This window comes from Tyto alba, unplaced genomic scaffold (assembly GCF_018691265.1).
Source record: "Tyto alba isolate M040663 unplaced genomic scaffold, T.alba_DEE_v4.0 Super-Scaffold_7, whole genome shotgun sequence".
In the NCBI taxonomy this organism is placed as follows: Eukaryota; Metazoa; Chordata; class Aves; order Strigiformes; family Tytonidae; genus Tyto; species Tyto alba.
Genome location: NW_024881328.1, coordinates 32,441,049 through 32,462,361, shown reverse-complemented (window position 1 = coordinate 32,462,361; position 21,313 = coordinate 32,441,049). Strand labels below are relative to the sequence as shown.

At 38.2% G+C, this 21,313-nt stretch overlaps 1 protein-coding gene across 6 annotated transcripts in view; it reads right to left on the bottom strand.

Annotated features, from left to right (window-relative positions):
- ANKRD44 (ankyrin repeat domain 44) overlaps nucleotides 1–21,313 on the bottom strand; it is a 148,811-nt gene that overhangs the window by 16,461 nt on the left and 111,037 nt on the right. For all 6 annotated transcript variants that reach the window (XM_033010913.2, XM_042808533.1, XM_033010912.2 and 3 more), the window contains 7 exons: nucleotides 13,307–13,378; nucleotides 10,095–10,296; nucleotides 6,168–6,246; nucleotides 4,982–5,099; nucleotides 3,726–3,942; nucleotides 2,933–3,020; nucleotides 921–1,004 (listed from right to left, as the gene is read on the bottom strand). In XM_033010913.2, the coding sequence (XP_032866804.1) occupies nucleotides 921–1,004; nucleotides 2,933–3,020; nucleotides 3,726–3,942; nucleotides 4,982–5,099; nucleotides 6,168–6,246; nucleotides 10,095–10,296; nucleotides 13,307–13,378 (860 nt within the window). The remainder of the gene's footprint in view (nucleotides 1–920; nucleotides 1,005–2,932; nucleotides 3,021–3,725; nucleotides 3,943–4,981; nucleotides 5,100–6,167; nucleotides 6,247–10,094; nucleotides 10,297–13,306; nucleotides 13,379–21,313) is intronic.

Genomic DNA, 21,313 nt, shown 5'->3' with positions numbered 1-21,313 from the left:
AATCCCTCATTCTTATTAATCTGATTTGGTTTTTTTTAAACAAGCCTAAAATGGGAAGAACTATCACAAAATAACAGATCCATTATTTAAAAAAACTGAAGTATTTTAAGTTATAGTCTAAAATATTGTAGCAACAAATGACAATAACAGTATTACTATAAAAGGCGGAAGGAATTCTATCCCCTTTGAAGGTTATCAGTTTCCACAAGACTGAGACACTAGAAATCATTTGCTGTCTCCCTATGGCATTTTGGGTCTGAAGTGTGACTAATAGAGATGAAAGACAGTTGGTACACAACCAGCCCCCATAGTGTTACTTCAGGTTTTGCTTCTCAGTAAGGGTGAGGTGGTCTTACCCTTATAGGAATAAGTAATCACCATTACTGAAGGTCTTGAATTCATTTTAATTAATAGAAACAATGAGTAATACATTTTTAGAATTTCAGCAATTTTAATTACACACACAGAGTGAGATGATTATCAGGGTGACAAATTGAGGATTTGGCTGCATAGGTGTTTTGAGTTGTATGCGCTGTGAATGCTAACATAACATTAAAGCTTTCAATTAAATACTTTTCTATGCATACATAGTATCACCCCATTTAGCAAAGATAAACGTGTTTAAATATTTAACAAAGAAAACTGGTTCAGGGAAACAACCTATAGTCATAGCTGCTCTAAACGAGCAAAATGCTATTTCTTTTCACGTGTACTACGAAATCAAACACTTCATAGTACTCTTGCTTCAAGTGAGCCACCATTTAATGCTGTTGCAGTGTAAACTGCTGTCTGAAAGAGCCAGCATAAGCCTTAACTCAACCATATAAGGTAAGGACTAGTTCCAGAGGTTCAGAAATAATTATGAAAAATACTAGAAGGATTCATGAAAATGAAATGCAATTTGTTTAAGAAACTATTACCTTCCTTTGTCATCTTTGCAATTGACAATGCTGGCATCGATGGCTCCGATGAGCAGTGATGCACAGTTTTCATGATCGTTGATTCTGCCAAAGAAAAAACGTTTTCAAAAAGGTAAAAAGTCTGTATCTTTTCGCACTTTCCAATATTAATTTACTTCACTTCCCATTAATATTTCTTATCAGTTATTTATAAGTTATCCTAACATACCTTTGCATAATGCTTTCAGTCACATTTCTGATTATTCATCATCTCTCCATTTAAGCAAACTGCATCGGCTACTATGAATTTCAGTCTCTAAAGCAAAGCTGATCCTGTAATTCACTATGCACAAAGGTAACTGAAAGTGCAGCACAAACCTAGGATTAAAACCTTAATACCTGAAAATCCTTTAGTCTAAATGTCAAACACACCTGGATTTGGAAAGCACTCAGTCATAGATACGTATAGAAAGCTTTATTCCAATGTTTTAGGTACTGAAGCCCACATCTCTTCCATCTCACACATTTAACACTTTTCCTTGATGGATGTACTCAGTTAATACTCTTCCTGTTTATTGTTCATTTGTCTCATTTTATTATGAAAAGAAACAGTGTTTAGTAATAGTATTGGACATATAGTATAGCTAACACACACTGCTGGAGTAACAGCTGTTTTCATTTAAAATTTGCATGCATTTTGAAGTTGTACACATTTTTAATGGGTTTGAGAATTAAGTACTAGTTGAAAGGAATATCAATATTGAGAAAAAAATTTTCAAAGCCAACTAGAAATTCAGATTTCAAGTTTCAAAATGTTTCAGCCACAAATGATTTTATTTTAAGCAGAGTAAAACCAGTGCTTTATACATGCTTTTATTTCTCTCGTATATTGGGTTTTTTATAATTTCAAAGTTTGATACATGACAGATTACTTTTCTACTTTCCAGTGAGGTGGACTCTAGAAGGGAAGCCTACACAATAGTAACTCCTATCATTACTTCTGGAAGACATTCATTCTTCTAATAGAACATAGAATATAATAGTTATTCTAATAGCTGGCAGGAATTGTGAAGGTTTGCATTTGTTTTTTCAGTGCTTAATTCCTTATTCTTCTGATGGCTTACATGTTTTAATAAGCATGTTAGGTCCCACAAACTAAAGTAATCTTGCATTTTTAAAAAAATGCATTTGCAATTATGTTATGAAAAGTTACGATTTTGCTCTATTAGAATCCTTCCCCTATGAAACCATACTGCTTTATTTGAATAATGAATATGTATAAAATACACTCACAGAGGAAGATTAATAACTCATGATAGCCACCACCTTTCTGTTGCTCATAAGTACTATAAGAACTTTGGATACAGAATGTGCCTCTAGAACCAAACAATGCCTTTGGCTAGGACCTGGATAAGAAGTACTAAGCCTTCCAGATAAGAGATTATCCCAGAAAGAAAAAAAGACTGTGAAGAAAATCAGTCTGGAAAACACTCAGCTGCGGATGTCTCAGAAAAAATACAGCCTGCACAGAACACCATTCTAGCATGACACAGATTGTTGTTTCAAAGCCTTCCTTCATTAACGCTTTGTTCCTATTGCTGAGAAAGGATCGATTCTGACAACTTCTTAACTTTCAGCCATTGGGATTCAAAAGAACCTCAAGAGCTCATACTTACACGGACCAAGGCACTATAGCCCAGGTCATGGCCTAAGAATGGAAGAGCTATGAAGTTCCAGCCTGTGTGAAGAAAAGGCATAGGTCTGTAGTTGTAAGCAAGGGAAAAGAAACTAGAAAGGCAGCAGAAATGCAGCTATTTAATTACAAGTCACAATTTCATCAAATAGCCTAAATGTATGAAATTTTTGCAGAAATACTCTTTATTCTGGCACTTTTTCAGCAGAAGTATAAGCACAGTTTTACGATCAGCTTTAAAATTATTTGCTCATGCAAAAAAAAAAAAAATCTTTTTTCTCATACTGCTACTTTTTCCAGACATATCCTAAAGCACTTGTTACTGGTTATTTCTACTTACACGGCACAGTGCAATGGAGAGAAGCTATTACCATAGAATGTGCGGAAAAATTTTTGTTCCAATAGTACCTCTATGCAGTTTTCATGACCTATAAGAGATCAGACATTTCAGAGTGTTGCACAAAGCAGATAATTCACTTAATTCATATTAGGCTTATACAGATTAGAATTTAACAGTAAGTTCAAAATTCAACAAGTGTTTATGTTAGGTCTTAGGTGATAAAATTATGAACAGATTTTTTTTTTTTTTTAATGGCATCACGCTAATATAATATTAGCACTTACTGAAAAAAAAGAAAGGAAAAAAAAAAAGACTCTTTTTTTATGTGATGTTATGTATGATGCCTTACACATCTCCAGAGATGGTCTTAAATTATGGTATTAGGAAGCTTTAGCCTTATATTAAGCAACAAGTTCAGATCATCAGTTTTGAATATCCATCTATTCTCTTGCATCAATAAATAAAGAAGGTGACAACTCAAAGGAGCATTCCTGGCGCCACAGAAGTCAGTGACAATTTCACCACTGATGTCAGTAAAACCAGAATTCCACCCTGGCTTTCTGTGACTGGGAGCAAGTGAGCTGCAAAGCCACTGGGAGGTATTGCTGGAATTTCCCTGGCTTCTGAGCCCAAGGATGAACACAGCAAATGCTAACTGCAGAGAGCAAGTGGAGGGCAGATAATTTGCCTCTTCGTTTCAAGCTTCTCAAGGTGTTAGGCTGCTTTGTTATCGTGTTTCCCTAAAACTGAGGCCATATTTGAACTTGGCGACAGTCCTCAGGGAGAAACTTACCATTGTAAGAAGCCCAGTGCAGTGGTGTGTAACCTTGATTATCTTTCAAACTGCAGTCTTCCTCTGAAAGTGCTATCTGCAGTAATTCACTCAGCCAAGTGGCGTGACCCCGAGCTGCTGCAAAGTGAAGAGGTGTTCTGCCTCTGGCGTCTTTACATAAAATAGATACTTCTTTCTCTAACAGCATCTGAACACACTCTTCATGCCCAGTCATAATCTGATAACAGAGAAGTTAGGAAAGAGGTTGACATAATACAGATTCTTGCCCAGGAAATATGGAATATGATTGATGCCTGTGAACATGAAATGGCCTGGATGGGATTCAGGAGGCAGAGATGACAGCTCCTTTGTTCCCCTGAGTACCTATGACAACTGAGACACTGAAATGTATTTGGTGCTGTCTTTCAAAGGCATTGGATTCCCAATCTATGGAAGAGACTCCACTAAGTGAGGCACAAAACCAAGTAGGAGTTTAAGACTAAGGAAACAGATGAACAAGGGGTGAGGTTCAGAAAACCTGAATCTGGTTTCTCGAAAGCATGTATGAATGTGAGAGAAGAACTGAGGAAAAAGGGATCAAAAATTTCATCAGAAATATGAAAACCTGCTTTAACAGCTGGCCAGCTATGATCAGCGACCTCTGTGTCATACACAGGTTAGCTTTGGTATCCTGGGCATATTCCTGTATTGCTATCAATACAGAATTTTTATGCCATAGCTTTTATTATGGAGTTAGTTATGCTGGACTCCTAAGATGAACTGCTTGCTGCAGTTATCATAGAGTTCTGTATAAGTGTCACCTCTTGCATCAACTTCATGTCACGTAAGAAGCTGACTCCTAGAAAAGATTAGATCTGCCTCAGATATCACTGCCTCTAGAAAAAACTTAAGGCTTACTTATTTACACCATCCTCCCCAAGAAAAATGGAAATAACTGCTGGGCAGTTCTTTTAAAGAAAATATTTTCAGAATTCATAAGGTGCTCAGTTATAAGAATAATGATTGCTACTGTAAAGTGTCTGGAGCCAAGAAAACAATGGTCTAATCAGTATTTTGGCCAATTAATTAAAGTGAATGTGAAATAAAGTCAAAAGCAGACCATTACTGAGAGCAGATCTGTCTGCTTTTTACCTTATTGACTGTGCTTGGTCAAGTTTCCAATCATTTACAGTATTCCCTACATTCAATACCCCTGTATTTATAAGTGAGTTGTAGTCACAGTAAAACAAATAATTAAGAATCATAAAAATTGTCACCCCTCGATGTAAAGCTGTGCATCCCAGGAGATCAGCTGCATCTACAGATGCTTCTTTTTCAAGTAACAACGAAACAGCATCAATGTGCCCATATGCCACCGCAAGCATGAGTGGGGTTCTAGACAAAAACAAAACCAAGCCAGTCACAGCTATAAAATGACATCCTACTTGCCACTGCTAACTTACAGGAATAGAGAAATCAGGAAGCCCTGTGTTTCTCTCCGTTCCTACCCACAAATCTGTTTCTTTAACCATAGTGATCTATATAACACCCAAGTGAAGACCTTTTGGATGAAATTATTAAGATGTTTAACAGCCAACTGCCATGACTGAAATAGAAACAAACTCATTTGTAAGCAGTTTACAGAGCAACATCATTCAAGACAATCTGTTCTCTTAATAACCTACAATTATGGTCACCTCCAGCAACACATGAGCTTTACAATACCCAAATGTTGTGAATGAACATCCCTGCTGATTACCAAGATGACAACCACCCAAAGCATTTCTTTTGCAAATGCTGCACAATTGCTTAAAGGGGATGAAGGGACATGAGGAAACTATTCAAGCCAAAATATGGACTAGCTTATCTTCCATTTTTTTTCTGAGAGAGATCTATTCTCCTTCTATTTTTACATAAGACTAACGCCATCTAAAAATATATATACAGTCAGATATGTTCCAGGCACCCCAAATGAGCTTTTTAAACCATTCACATTTTCACTTTAAAAATATACTTTATTGTCCCTCTATAACTGTCATTTAACAAGAAGTAAAATGTTTGCAGGAACATCTCAGATGCATGTGTCACCTCAAATAAACATTCTGTCCCATTGCACCAGCCTAATATACCAAGTAAACCCTGAAATAGCAATGTTTTAGAAAGAAAAAGACTTTATATAGAAACATCCCAGAATCTTGTTAGTTTTTATTGAATCTGGCCCTCAGCATCTATGAAGAATTGTTTAAAGTATGAAGCAGAGGCTAAGATTAATGAATAATCCTTTCCACATGGCTTAGATCAACTGAATGTGTACTTTGTAATCTCGGCCAAATGCTATAAGGAGAAGTGCAGGAAATACAGTATTTCAAATAACGGCACTTTTTTTTTTTTTTTTTTGGTGAGAAATCTGAGATGCTACTTGAATCACAGAGGTGAAAAAAAAACATCACGAAGAAAACTTACTGTCCTTTGGCATCTGTCACGTCAGGGTTGTCTGCAACTTCTAGCAACAACCGTAAACAAGGAGTATGGCCATTAATGACTATAAAGAAAAAAAGTATGTTTAATTAAAATGTTTAATTTCATTGTAATTCTTATGAACAGGAAATTTCCTTATAAACGAGGAAAATATTCCACAGTGTAAGAAATTAATAGTTCCACAATTTTGATTTAACTTGCACCAATGAAATGGTGAGCTGTTTTTTCCCTGACCTCAGTAAGATGAGGATTAGTTCTCTTACATAAAAAAATCCCAAATGAGTAAAACAGAAATTGTAATTTTCACTACTGAGAAGATTTCTACTAAACCAGACAGCATTTCAAAACCCCTCAGACTAAGCAGGCAGACAAGGCTTTCTGCAATCAGATTTGGAACACAGTAGGAAGTACGTCGGCAAGGCTCATTCATTTTCTGTCCACTCTACAGGCAAGCTCTTCAGCGCTGCTATGAAAAAAGAAGCTTATGCAAAGAATGACCAACGATACAAATGTCATATTCATAACAGCATATAACACCAGAGAATTCAATTCCTTTTGGGTTTTTCCATCTTTTATCATTTAACATTCTTGGAAGCCACAGCTACTTCTCAAAAGCAGGGTTTGCTTTTTAAAATGTAACCCGTTGCCTTTGGAAGAGAGCTCTGAGTTACTACATTTTGCAGGGCCTGACACTGGAAACCCATCTGAATGTTAGCTGGTTTAAAGGCTTCAGTCTTTCATGGGATGGAGAGAACAGTATTTTCTTATTTGAAGAACAACAGTTCCTGCACTCAGTAGCTATAGATTGTGTTCTTATTACGGCAAGTCATGCATTCACACTGCCTACACCCTGTGGGCTGAGGCAAAACCTTTGGACACCACCTATGTCACATCACTCTGGCAGAGAAACAGGCGCACATCATCACATTTAAATCACTCATCCAAAAATAATCTTAGTTGCTCTACCCAGAAAAATAAAATACATTTTTAGTTATTTACCACTAAGTAATGACATACGTAACACGTAAACAGTTCCGCAGGGCTGATGAGTCACTGGCTTAGAGGAAAAAAAAAAAAAGAGGGGAAAAAAAAAAATCAAAAATCTGTTCTTCTTCCCAGCAGGAGGAAGAGAAATCATAACTTGTTCACGACAACATCTGAAAAGGATTTTGGTAAATGAGATTTAGAACAGATACTCCCAGAAACTTCTAGGAGCTGACCCAGCTATTGCTAGGCATTACAGCCCCTGCAGGGAACATTAGTTTTGCCAACAGAACTACAACACTAACACTAGGGAAACTTTTCAATGGATTCCCCAAGCTAGCCAGAGGAAAGACTGGTGGTAATAAAATTACACAGGGAACATATAATTTAGGCTAAGGAAATTCTCCATATTATGAGGTCAGAGGAAGTCTATTCCCTGAGGGGGACAGACAGAAAAAGTAAGTACTTCATTAGGTGATTTCTCTACTGAAGTTACAAATCCCTTTACTGAACGGAGCTCTGCAGAATCCTGTAATCCAATCCACCACTTCAGGTCTCCTTCACTGCTGTGTTCAGCAATTGTGCTTGTGTAATTAGGAGGAATGAAGGCAAACATGTTTAAGGGGATGGGCACACACGCCTTCTTGTTTCTTTCCAGTGCAGTGTTGCACATGCAAGTAGTCACTTCTGTGTGTGCAAATGCACACTGCCACTCAAGGGCTTAAATCAGCAAGAATTCTGTTTGATTTCTCAGAATATGTCAATCTACCTCTTATACTTGCACTGCAAATAAGTGCCAAATGCTGCAGTGGCACCACACAGAGTTTCCAACAGGTGGCATCATTCTTTGCTAAAACACTCCTAAACAAAAGGTATTGTTATGAAACAGCATAATAAAAATTGTCAGACTGCAAGTGGCTTTTTATAATGGTTGGAGATAGAAGCTTTACTCCAGAACTAATTTCCGCAGAACTCTGCATAGCTCTGGAGTGGAAGGTTCTAAACATAGTTTTAATGTGTATTTACCCAAAGTGCACTTATCTCACATTTGAAAGCCTCCAAATTCATGACAGTGATAAATTTCCTTTACTGGGAGTTCAAATATTTAATGTGTCTGTACACTATTTTCCCTTCTGCACATGTTCTCTTCACGGTCTCATTCCTGTGTGCTGGATTTTCTTGCCTTTTGTTTTGTTTTGTTTTTTTATTAAGACGTACCTAACTTAGTTTGCTTCTCTGCAGATTTAAAGAACGTTTTGCTTGTATCCCTGGATTTTTTTTTTTAATCTGAGAAGCAAAAAGTATCACAGCCCACGAAAGCCTACAATGAGTCTTCCTACTGGTTCTACATGGAAGGCCCTCATGCTACGGTGATGGGGGCAATTAAAAAATAAATCAAAATAGGAGAAAAAAAAAACACAATCAGAATTTGTATGAAGGTAAGAAATGTACATATTAAAATCATTCTACTCAACAAATTACTCAGTTCTATTCAATAGATTTATTCAACAAATTCATATTTTAAGTCAAAGCTGCTAACAAAAATATGGCTATGTCACTATAACCAAATTTTTAAATAAATGCAAAATGATTGCTATAGGGATGACGTACCAAAGTCACACCTTATTTGTCATCAGACCCCAAGGTATCTTTGAAGTTACTATAGGAGAGCTCTTGACCAACACAGTTCCAGTTTTGTGGTGGCACTGATCTTGATTTAAATTAAGCCAACAGTTTTAACAGGGTGAGGATCAGCAGGATTTAACATCTTGTGGTTTTATCTAAAACAACTAAAACCCCCTCTCACTGAATTCTGGTCTCAAGCTTCTGATACGTAAACTCTGGAAGCACATCTCTATATGATTAATTTATTGTTGGGAGTAATGTACTCTGTTCTGATGCAAAATTTAAGAAAGCAGAAAGCATTTTTTAGTATGCTGTGAAGATCAATTACGTGCATTTTCTTCAGTACTGCAGAAAAAAAACACCTGATAATAGTCTACTTGAACTTATGCCTCTAGATTGCATTTACACGACCACACACAGAAAATAAACTGGTATTAGAGGATGTATATGCATTTTAATCTAAGCAAGATTAAAAGATAAACAGAAAGACAATTAAGTCTGGCCCTGAAAATAATTGTTATCCAGTGAGGTATTAATTTTACTTCCCACTAGAGGTCACTGCTATGCTGTACTGAGCCCCTCGACAAGCTGCCAGGGCAGCAACGTTCCCTTTGGCACCTCTGCGTATTTATCTGACAGGTACGTATTAAATAATTACCTTTAAATAAATGGCAAATTCTACGTTTTCCAGTAAATTATGAATGTTGCATAATTAACACCCAACACATGAGGAATGGAGCAGACTCCCAAGCAAGAGCAAGTTCACAAGCTAGCTCGGGAGGAGGATAATGTCTGAAAGGGGGTGAATTTCTGTAGTGTTGCCACTGCAAAAGGTTGAAAGTTTCAAACACCAGGATAATTTCATCACCGATCAGAGCCCACCTGTTTTTTCAACCTTTCTTCCATAGGAGCAGCAGTGAGCCAAGTGTTCTCCCTTCCCCTGATTTTTTTGGCTGAGGAACCATTAAGAGAAGGTGTTGTAGGGGAAACACCACACATCTTAATGAGATGAGATAAGAGAGAGGTACGGTAAAGTAGAGGCAAGCAGGTAAGTAGTGGTGTGGAAAAATATGGAATTCTGTGCGTGGGGAGGAGTGAACCACAAGGACAGAGGAAAAAAGACCAAGGAAATGAAAGATAAAGTGTTAACTGTAGGACCTCAGCAGACAAGCAGCAGTGCTCAGTATAGGTCAAAATCTCCTGCTGTTTAGCAGAAATGTGCATGGGGTAGTAGGCAGGTGAAGGTAACTGCTTCTGTGCTGTAGGGTTTATACCACAAGGGTAACATACGTGCACACTAACCTGAAGCGTGGAGGGGGGTCCTTTTGGTGACATTGTCTTTTACAGTGACAGAAGCACCCTGGCTGATGAGAGCTTCCACGCACTCTGCATGTCCTCTAAAGGCAGCCAGGTCCAAAGCAGTGCGTCCCTTCTCATCCTTAATGTCCAGATCTACCAGAGACTGGAGAAGTACCTCCAAGGCTTGATGATGACCATTATAGGCCTAGAAATATGAAATATGTCACGCAAAGAACACAACGTTTTTCTTTCAAAGACTTTCACATAAAACGTGAACCAAATCCATCATTGTCACAGCCTCTAAAAACACAGTAGAAATCAGTTTTCTTGGTTCCTTATGACTTTCTTCAACTTGAAAGAATTTTCCAGAATGACACTTTAGCCAACAAACTAAAAAATTCCTAGTATTTAGGGACAGAAATTATGATTATTGATTTGCTCTAACCTTCTATTACAAGCCAAGGTGATGAATTGCAGGAAGTAATTTGCTAATTCAGCACAAGCAAAACAACAATTAATTTTTCACATTCTACAGCATCTTCCAGGGAAATGTTTGCTTCAAAAACTAGATTCAGTAAAGTGATGCCGGTCAAAGGTTGCATGGACTATCACCTAACTGGGTGCTAAATTCAACATCTCTGCTGGTCTGCAACTAAATGAAAGAAATTCTCAAAACAGATTTTTGTGCAAATACAAGCAAAAACTTGACCTGCTGTTTTTAGCTGCTGCTTCAGGGTGTATTTCTGCCAAGAGGATCGTTTGGTAGAACAATTACAGTGGGCAAGAAGATGCAATTCCAGACCTACAGCCACATTTGGGCCAACAGCACAGACACGGGTGACATGGCAAAAGCCCAATGGATAGCCGCAGAAACTGGAAGCATTTCATTCAGCTTTGCAGGGACTGCCCTCCTCTTCTTACTGTCAGACTCACAGAAAACATCCTTTTTACTTATACATGAACTTATCATTACTATTACCAGAGTTGAAGCAGTTAATGAAGAGAAATGCAAACAAGAAGGAATCAAAGAGCCACTGAATTCCAAGGTTAAGTAGTGGTGGCAGCAGCTTGCTCCTAGTGACCATTGTCAACAGTTCAAAGGAACAGGACAGTGCAGGGAACAGCTGTTTCCCTATCAGACCAAGAAAGCAACTTAAGGAAAGCAGAAAGGAAAAGGCAGAAAAAGAAAATAAAAGGGAGTTTAGGGTACAGGGAACTCATATCTCAGAAAATATTTTGACGCAGTTGTCAGCTTTCCTTCATATGGCAATTTTACTTAGAAAACAACTAGCAACAACCTGGTCTTTGACACACGGTGAGGTATCTATGTTGAAGGTGCCAGGCAGACTGTATACCCTATCTTCTCCTTGACAGGATAAAAAAGTTGACTTTTTCTTCCTGTTGGTTTGCCTTGTGCAGTCATTTACTCAACCATGACCATAATCATGCACTATAGCCTCAGGGAATGGCAGGTCAGTATTTTGTTGGCTGCTAGTTCACCCCTTGTTTCTAAATCCTGTTTACATTGTAGGGTTAAACATCTATAAGCAGAGGCCTTGGCCACTGCGCCATATCAGTCATTTAACAGGACTTTGTGTTTTGGTGTAGGTTGCCGGCTTTCTGGATCCACATGTAAAGAGATTTGTGTGGAGACTGCTAGACCTGGGGAAGGATGGCCAGAGGCACCCCGATACATGGGAGGGGTTGAAACAAATGTCAGAGACGCTCCTGGATAGTTGCAATTGGAGTGTGACATGGTGATGTTTTATGTAAGCTTTTTCATTTTTAAACTGTGGGTTTGGGGTGTCTTAGGTGACTGAATTGCTGTTAACCAGCAACAGGTACATGAGGGAGAGCCGCTGGCAGTGTCCTTGCAAGGATTCTGTCCAAGAGGGACCAGAGAGGAAATGAGTTTGCTGTCTCGCCAGCTGCAGGGCAAGTCCCTCTCCAGCACAGGAATTTACGTTGGTGATAATGCAGGCTGTAACTCCTCTTTGGGCTTGGGAGTGACACTCTCCCTCCTGCAATATACAAATTGCAGAAAAAAAGATGGGAAGAAGAGTTCAGTGACAAACTCGGTCTTTTAAGCCAACTGTTTTGGCTCTTGTTCCCTCAGATTACTTGTGAATAATTCAAGCATCAGGCCAGGGCTGTTCTGGCTGACTGGGAAACAGAGGTATGATCGCTACAGAACTAAAACTTGCCCCGTTTTTGAGTAAGCAAGTTGCTTTCCTTTCCAGAGGAGGGCAGCTTCACAGTGATGTTGGATATTCACTGAAGACCCAGTTTGTGAAAGATGTCTGAGGAGAGGCTGAGTGAGCTGGAACTGTTCAGCCTCAAAAAAGAAAAGGCTCAGGGGTATATAAACACCTGATGGAGGAGCAAAGAAGACAGAGCCAGACTCTTCTCAGGGGTGCCCAGTGACAAGACAAGAGGCAGCGGGCCCAAATTTAAACACAGAAAATTCCATTTAATGCAAAAACCCCACCATTTTCACTGTGATGATGGTCAGACATTGAAATAGACTGCCTGGAGGCTCTGAACTCTCTATGCTTAGAGATACTCAGAATGTGATGGGGTACAGCCTGGAGAAAACCTGCTCTAGCTGACTCTGCTTGTAGCATGGAGGTGGGACTAGCTGCTCTACAGAGGTACACATCAACCTCAACTACTCTGTGATTCCCACACAAAGGCTGGGAAGAGGGATCACGAATCTTGAGCTCTTGGGAAAGGGGAGCTGCTGTGATCTACGAGGCCACATGTGCTGGATCCCGTTTTGACAGCACAGTTTCTGTGGCACGCTCCCCGGGCACGGCTGGGGTTCAAGCATGCTTTCCCAACACCTTGCTGTGTACCAGTTTTTTGCACTCTGCACATCTCCAGGAGAACATCAGAGTATCCCATTCCATGATCAAAGCCATAGGCACATGCTCCAGCCCCAAATTTATGAACTAGTTATAAAAGTTGCAACTTTTCATTTAATTTCACTTCAGTGTCTGTGTCTTCTTCTTACCCAAATGTTAGAGTCAATAAGAATCAAGAGCTTCAACTGCCAAGAAACTTAATTAACGATTCCAGCCCAGAACCTGTTTTTGTTACATCTAGGCATACATCCCTTCCCAGCATTTTCAAAACAAGTCTATGATTAAACTTGCTTCAAAGACAGAGGTTAAGGAATTATTCCAGGAGATACTGGTTACACATCTCATACTTACAGCTAAGTGCAAAGGACTTTTTGTAGCCGCAGAATCAGATTCCTCAAACATATTGTTGGTTTTTTCCAGAAGCTGAAAATTAAAAACAAAACAAAACAAAACAAAAAGCAGTCTTAAAACATCTTCACATGAGGCAGGATAAATTCTCACGGGCTATAAATCAGCAAAGATATATTTTGTCCTCAGACGTCCACAGTGAGTATTGAAGGACTGTGAGGATCAAATACTTCACAACCTTTTCTGTAAAGTATTTTCAAGTTTTTCCCCACAGGGTAAAGTTACAAAACTAGTTTAAAAGCTTGTCATAAACATCTTTACCCTGATTAATTAGGTTCCCTTAAATCATAGCATCTGCTTGGGTGAGAAAGGAGCCATCAAAAGGAAGGATTTGTGGAATAGAGCCCTCAGTAAGTTTACATTGGAAAAAGTGCAGTTTCATGATTACACAGGTAACGCGTATCCAAGCCATGTCTGATACAGTGTTTCAGATAATTCTGACACATAATTAGCACTGGGAATAATAATAACTGAACTGTGAGTCATTCACAGTCATTTTTATAATTTATCAAAGTAGAACCTGCTCCTATAACGACAGTCTTCCAAAATACATCACGTCCTTGAACTCTTACAAACATCTAATAACATGCACTGCACTTTTATATGGTCCTCTTAAATTCAATGGATCCTGAAGCACTTTAAGGCTTAAAACCCAGGGTGTTTATGTCCACCTAGAAGGAGGAACTATGGATTAGCACCACTCCACAACAGCACATCAACCCTGACAACTTATCCAATTGAGGCTGCAAAGAAAATCATACACAGTCTTGACAACAATATTGACAATTCAACATTTGTTGAGTAACACTGATCATGTGTGTGGCCTTTTACTTAGTAACTAATCAAAGAGTTAGTCACCAAATACCTTTGTGACTGGAAATAATTTTACAGAAAATTAGTAGTAGGAGACAGTAAAAAGGAAAGAAAAGCATGACAGGCAGCTACAACCGACTTGTAATGTTTCCAAGGTTACAAGTCAATTTTTCACAGTTTTTTTGAAAGGTTTTCATTTGTGTGTTTCTTTTGGATTTTTCTGAGTCAGGAATTAATGAAAAGACTAAAAAAGAGGAAGGGAAGTTTTTGTGACAATCTGGACAATTCTAGGGTATGACAACATGAAAGACTCTCCAAAGAGACCGGTGAAAGCCTACAGTGGGCTTGCCTACGCTGCAAGATGATGGCACATCCTAACTCTGATGTATGCCTGAACATTTTGTGCAACAAATTAGTCTTTAATAGACCTACATCAAGGATAAATTTATCCAAAAACCAAACTGGAACACAAGCTAGCATTAATAATGCATAAGGTGTCACAAATCTCTTATTAAACAATGACACTAATCTGAGTCTTATGGAGAAGCTAGAAAATTAAGCAGTAATTTAATTTATTTGTATATTTGGTGCCTAGTAAAATGTCAGGACTGGGAAAGAAATGTGTCTGGATGCAAATAAGCATAACCATAAGCAAGTGGGTGTGTGTATTAACAGGTAATACAGATTTTAACGCTTCCTTGCAGCTAAGGGGAAAAAAAAGAAAAAATCAAGTCCCACACCAGTTTTTCAGTAGGTTTGGGGAAGAGTTAGGAAACACATTTGGTCTTACCATGTGGAGCCACCTCCAGTTTACAATATTGTTCTTCTCTTATATAAAAGATAGCTATAAACAGGATGAAGCAGTAGCCAGCTCTGAATACATGAATACATTCTGATTTTCTCTACTGAGTAAACAAACTAAAAAAATCCCACCAAACAAACCCAAGCACTAGGCCTGATCCTCTGCCTGCCTAGTACTGGCTTTCACTCAAAGTCCATAAGGCCAGTGCAGCAGACTAATTTAATCACTTTTCATTACATTTATCAACTTCTGTTGAAATTCCAGAATCAAAATCTTAACAAATAAATACTTCCCTTAACCTGTCAGAAAGCTCCAGAAGTCTCCTGGAACAAGGCAGATAATTGCCTTTCAAGTAGATGAAAAAAAAAACACATAGAAAATTGACAAAATTAAGCCTCTAAAGGAACAAATCGTAGGGTTGGAGAGCCCCTCACAAAAGGCATCACCATGGTTTAGAGTTAAAGCAGTTTAGGCTTAATGAGCTTATTACTCATAAGGCTGAATGTCTCCATCATAAAGTCAAGCATAAACAAGAATTTGATGGTAAACCTGGTAGCACTCAGATACATAGCCACACAGTGCAAGAAGAGAAATTATAAAGGAGAAAAAGAAGATTAAAGACACAACAGTAATAATTTTTTAGTATGCCTTGTCAAGCACTTCTTTATAACAATTAAAACTAAGTCACCTGAAGGATAAACATCACGCACAAAGAGACAAAAAGTACCAGGTCCAAGTTCCCGACCAATTCTTCAGTTTCATCAGTGTTTCTATGGTTCTAAGAAGGCATTTATAGTAAATTACATATATTTGTTATAAGAACAGATAAAACAGTGTGTCCTTGGGGCGTCCTGGCTTCATAATGCTTCCATCTTGAAGTGTACATGTAAGAAGCTACCCACAGTTCCATCTGCTTTTAAAAAGGTGAATTTATCGGTCAAACCACTTGCCCTGAAAGCCATGGAAGCTTAAATCCACAGACCCCGCAGAGCAATCCGTGCTGTGATACATACCTGCCTGCTAGAACCTGGCCAGTGCATTTCACTGAAGACAGACAAATAAGCATCAGTTACTAACAGTTTATGGTTACTGGAGACTGACTGGAGAATGTCCCATCTCATCTCATTTCCAATTTCTTGTGCCATTAAAACAATGTCTTTTAGCTGATTACATTTCTATATATTGATTGTCTGCAGATTTTAAGCAGATGTCAGAATTGTGCAGAGACACTGCAAGAGAAATTGGTGGGCACTCTTCTCTCTGGTTAGGTTATAACCTTTTAAAAGGTAAGGATACCCATACTCTGCCTCTGGGAAGTTCCCAGCACAACTCCTTCGCTTCCCGTAATAGCAGTACTTAATACTGTATGTAATTATTTTGTAAAGTCATCTTCACACTCAGAAACAGGAATTTGAATGCTTTGGGAGTGAGGTGCAGACAAAGAAAGATAAAACATGTCAATTATTCAGTTCTACTGTTACAATCTAATGGCACTACAAGGCTGCTATTAAAAACTGTCTTCTCTCCCCCAGCTCTGTATGAAGATTAATAACTTTTACAGTTCTCACAATTTTATTCTATTTGTACAGTAAAGGTATTTACAGGCATAAGAGGATTTACTGCTTTATTTTATTCTGTGGTTATAAATAAAGGATTATGTGGCAGGATATGGTGTGGGGTTTTCCCCTCCCCTTCCAATTTTTTTTGACTCAGATATGCCAGTTCGTAAGTCAGGATACTTTATATGATTGTCCTTATAGACTAAAATATATTCTAAAAAACAGCTCTGGTTTAAAAAAAAAAAAAAAAAAAAAAAAGCAGCAGCTTCATGGAGCATCTTGTTAATTTAAAATTACCATTATGCAGAAAAGGAGATAATACTTTCATCATGCATAAAAGGTTTAAGCTACACATTTAAAAGGAAGATGTCAGAAGAAACTTCAAACTATAGACGCTCTAACAATGGGTGCCATGTCAAATTCAAAAAGAGAACAGAACCCATGATTCTGTACAGGCCATCATGCACCCCCACCTCTAGGCACCTCCTTGTGCACCACTGATAGTTACGTCAAAGGTTTGATCTATCACTGAAAGTGACTTTTCTTTGAGAGTTTTACTATTTTAATGAGTAAGGCAATTTCTGCATTCCAACACGCATACTTCCAGCACTGTTAATGATCTCCTTCAGTTTGGTGCTACTAATACTAATCGTATAATGGCAGAACATTAGATTACATGTGTATAATCTATAAACAGCCTTTACTCTGAAAGGTTATTAACCAGTGTTCAGAAATTTTGACACATGCAAAGAGCTGATCAAAAGTCAATTAAGACAAAAGAAATAGTTGAATATTGCTCTTCTGCAATAATGACATAGCAATGTAGCTTATCACTTACAAGGTCATTCAGAAGTGGCAATTACTAACAATTTTTAATGTCACTTTTGGAACTAAATAAAAATATATTAGCTAGGATGTTACTTCTAATCTCCTATTTTCTGATAAATTGCAATAATTGTCTCTACTGGGGGAAAACATACCAGCAGCAGCATCTTTTAAATAAAGGCTTTTCCAGCAAGTAGCAAACACAGGATTGAAGAGTGTCATCAGTTGTTTCAGATGAGGTAGAAAAAAGTAATAGAACTAACCTCTGTACTGCTTTATATCAGGGAAGCACATTTTAAAATCTCAGAATTATTCTTGATTGAATAATTCAAAGGCGAAGTGGTATGAACATATCCTCAGGGGGGACAAACAATCCTATGAAATCTTTCCATATTTGTAAATACAGATGATCAAATTATTTTAATTCGATCAGGTTAAAACCAGTACACATCCTCAACCCAGTGTCTGATACGTTTTCCTAAAATCAGGCTTTAAAAATCAGTGTTTACATTAATTTCACTTGTGTGCATAGATTATGAGTGAAGTTAAAATAACATAAGCAATAAGTCATTTCACAAGATCTTAGGTAGATTGAGTCCAAAGAAATTTACTAGTAGGTCCATGCAAGTCTTCCAGTACAAAGTTTAACTATCCAATACCCTACCAGAACAGTCACTGCCATGCAAACAGGACACTTACCTGGCATATGAGAACAATGTTCAAGTCTTTAAACATATCTAAGTCTCAAAATTCAAGCAGACCTCCAGGCCACTGACTGTTCTCATGTGGGACACTAATCTTCTGTTGGAGCTCTTCCACTTCATACAAAATCGTTTGATATTAAGCCATACAAGTGCCATACTCCATGGGTTATACAGGAGATTATCATCCAGTCAGTATTTATACAAAGGAGGACAGCTCCAAATGAGAGTGAGAGATCCCACCCAGTACCAGTCAGCATAATATGGTGGTCACTTCCTGGGATGTAGAAGCCCAGTTTCTTTATCAGTCAGGGCAGAGATTTGAACCTGAAACTTTCACACTCAAATCACATATATCATGTTTCTTTCTGGCCAGAAATTCTACCTCAGTGGTTCTTATAGAAAGCCTCATAGTTTGGTTTAAGGACCCTCTTACCCAATCAGAGTTTTGCAAAATTTCATACTCTTGTGTAAAAGGTATAGGAAGGCTTTTATTTAGAGAAATTATTATCCTTCAAAATTTTCCTCTTTAGCTACGAAATTTGAGTGCTGGTGAAATACAGTGACAGTCAATTTTTAAAATGTGCGTTTTAATGGTATTTTTGCTACTCTCCTCTCATTTGTGCCTCTGTGAAATACACACAAGCACTTTTTAAATTCAGACTCGCTTGAAGATGTGTAATTTACATTTCTCTGAACTACTCCGAAATTAGCCACAAACTTACAGAAAACAGACAAGTGTTGGTTCCATTTCACATTACCAAATGTAAAGTTACTTTCACATCCAGAAAAGTGTCATGCCAGTCAGGTACGTGCACTTGACTCACAGCTCCTAAGACTGACTGAGAAAAAGCAACAGACTTTCTAGCAAAGCTTGAGCCTGTAAGCACCAGCAAGAAGGAAATCCAATGGAAATGAAAGCAGCACACATGCAGTTGCTTGAAGTACATGGCATGCTACTTGGGTTGTGGTTCTTCTTCTTCAGGCTTTATCAGAGTAAATACAAGGATTTGCAAAATACTAAGAAGTTTAAATAAAAATGGAAATACACAACATGCAATCATTTTTCATTTACTCACTATATCCAATGGAGTTTTGCTTCCAATCTAATTAAAAATGTCAATTAGAATAATTAAAGACATAAGTATTCAAGTAATGGCAATATGCAAGTGTTTCTTGGTTTTTTGTTTTGTTTTTTTTCCTGTAGAATGAACTGCATTGCAAGCAGTGCATGAACAGAAACATAAAACCAAGACCTGATCGTGCATACACCCATCTCTGCACTGTCCACCTAGGGATGAAATACTCCTGAAGCAATGAGACTACTGCCTACTGTCAGACAGCCACTGGGATCAGACAGCAGATGCATTATTTCATAAGGGATGAGGAGAAAAAGGAAAACAATGAGAATGTTTAAGCTCAATCTACCCAACTGACTAAATACAGACATACAGATACGAAATACACACACTGTGGGAGTCTTTGCCTAATGAAGTTAGATTGCTTTGTGGGCCTACAAATACCAACAAACAATTGATAGTTTCTTTTTGAAAGTCTGCTTATGCAGGCAAACGTCTTGCCTTATATAAATAAGCTTGATTACACCCTTAAAACCCCAGCACCCACAGCTCGTTCTGAGCTATACAGTCTAATGCAATGCCATGTAGTGTGATCAAATGCCCTTTTTGACTGAAATCAGTAGGTTTGAAGGAGTCAGATATTCTTCACACATTTACATTTAAACACCACACACAGATACACAGACAGGTATTTAAGGCAACAGCAGAAGTCCATGACCTCTTTCCAAACTGAAGAAAAATGTCTCCTGCAGTTCTGCAATGGCCTTGTTATTCTCTGTCACAAGACAGCAGATATAAGTGCCTTGCTTCTCCACTTCAGGAAAATAAAAATATAAACTAAAAAAAAAGACAAAATCTGTCAGAGAGACAGAAAATAAACCTCAGAGATGCTAGGCAATACTCCGATCCTACAAGCCAAAGTGCCAGCAGGGTGCCAGAGCACATGGTAAATTCCTGCACTGAGTTCACAAGCAGCATTAGCTTTCTAGAAAATGTTTTTAGGATCAAAATTATCTAGTTTCCCAAACACAAAATCAAAGCCAAAATGCACTGCTATAAGCTAACATATATGGGCATATCTAGTATATATACACTCCTATTGATCCTTTAACCAGTGGGTACATATTGCACTAATGCTGACATCAAAACTTAGGTAAATAAATAAATCTGCCATGATTTGGGGGGTTCTAGGACTGACAGACAAATTAGGTTTATTAAAATTATTTTCAAGCATAAGTTCTTAAGTTCCTTTTTAGAACCACTCGAGTTAATGATTTCATGCTTCTCCACTAAAAAAGGAGCTTCCATAGACATAGGTATGAAGTCATTCACCACACAAAACACTATCGACACTGGTTTCAGACAAAACCCTCCCTTTAAGGAAGAGAGTGCTGGTCATGTAGATGGACAGGCATTTATAAAGGAGAAAACCCAGAATGTATCCCCTGATTGAAGACATTTGGGTCAGAAGGAGGCCTTGGGGCTGCTGCTGGACAAGCATCCGAGCCAGATCCCCGTGTGGCAAAAGGCTTTTTAACACCTATCCCAACCACACTTGTGACTCACTCACCACTAATTAACAGTGTCCTGCTTGCAGATGGATGAATGAACAAATTCTTGTTGGTAAGAGACAAATATAATTAGCAGCCACGTGAAGATTTCTGGGGTCTGTGATTTCAGTTTCTCCACAGATTAAGGAACCAAGTGTTGGAAGGCACGGCTTAACTATTTTCCAGTGGTAACAGCCGGTCTAATAAAAGGCATTTTCTTTCTCTTCAAACCCAGCCTCTCTTTTCACAGCACGGCCAAAATGGCCTTCTGCTAACAAGAAATCTCCTTCTGCCCCTTCTCCCTGACACACACAGCTGTGTGGAACACCTTGCTTCAGGCAGGCAAGGAAACTGAGATTTGTCTTTTCTTTTGGACACCATTTTCAGTCAAACTATGCTGCCCCCCATCCTCAATTTCTGCTAGTCAAGGAGTGAATTTCATTTGCTGATAGAAGAAGGAGAAGAATAGGTTAAAAGAAATAATAACCATCAATTTTTACAGTCAGAGAAGAGATTTCACTACAGGAGACAGACATGTAATTCTGTTTGCCCTAACACTGCACAGAAACCTATTTTTACCAGCACAAAGTGCTTGACTGGCTCTCCAGATAGAATTTTAAT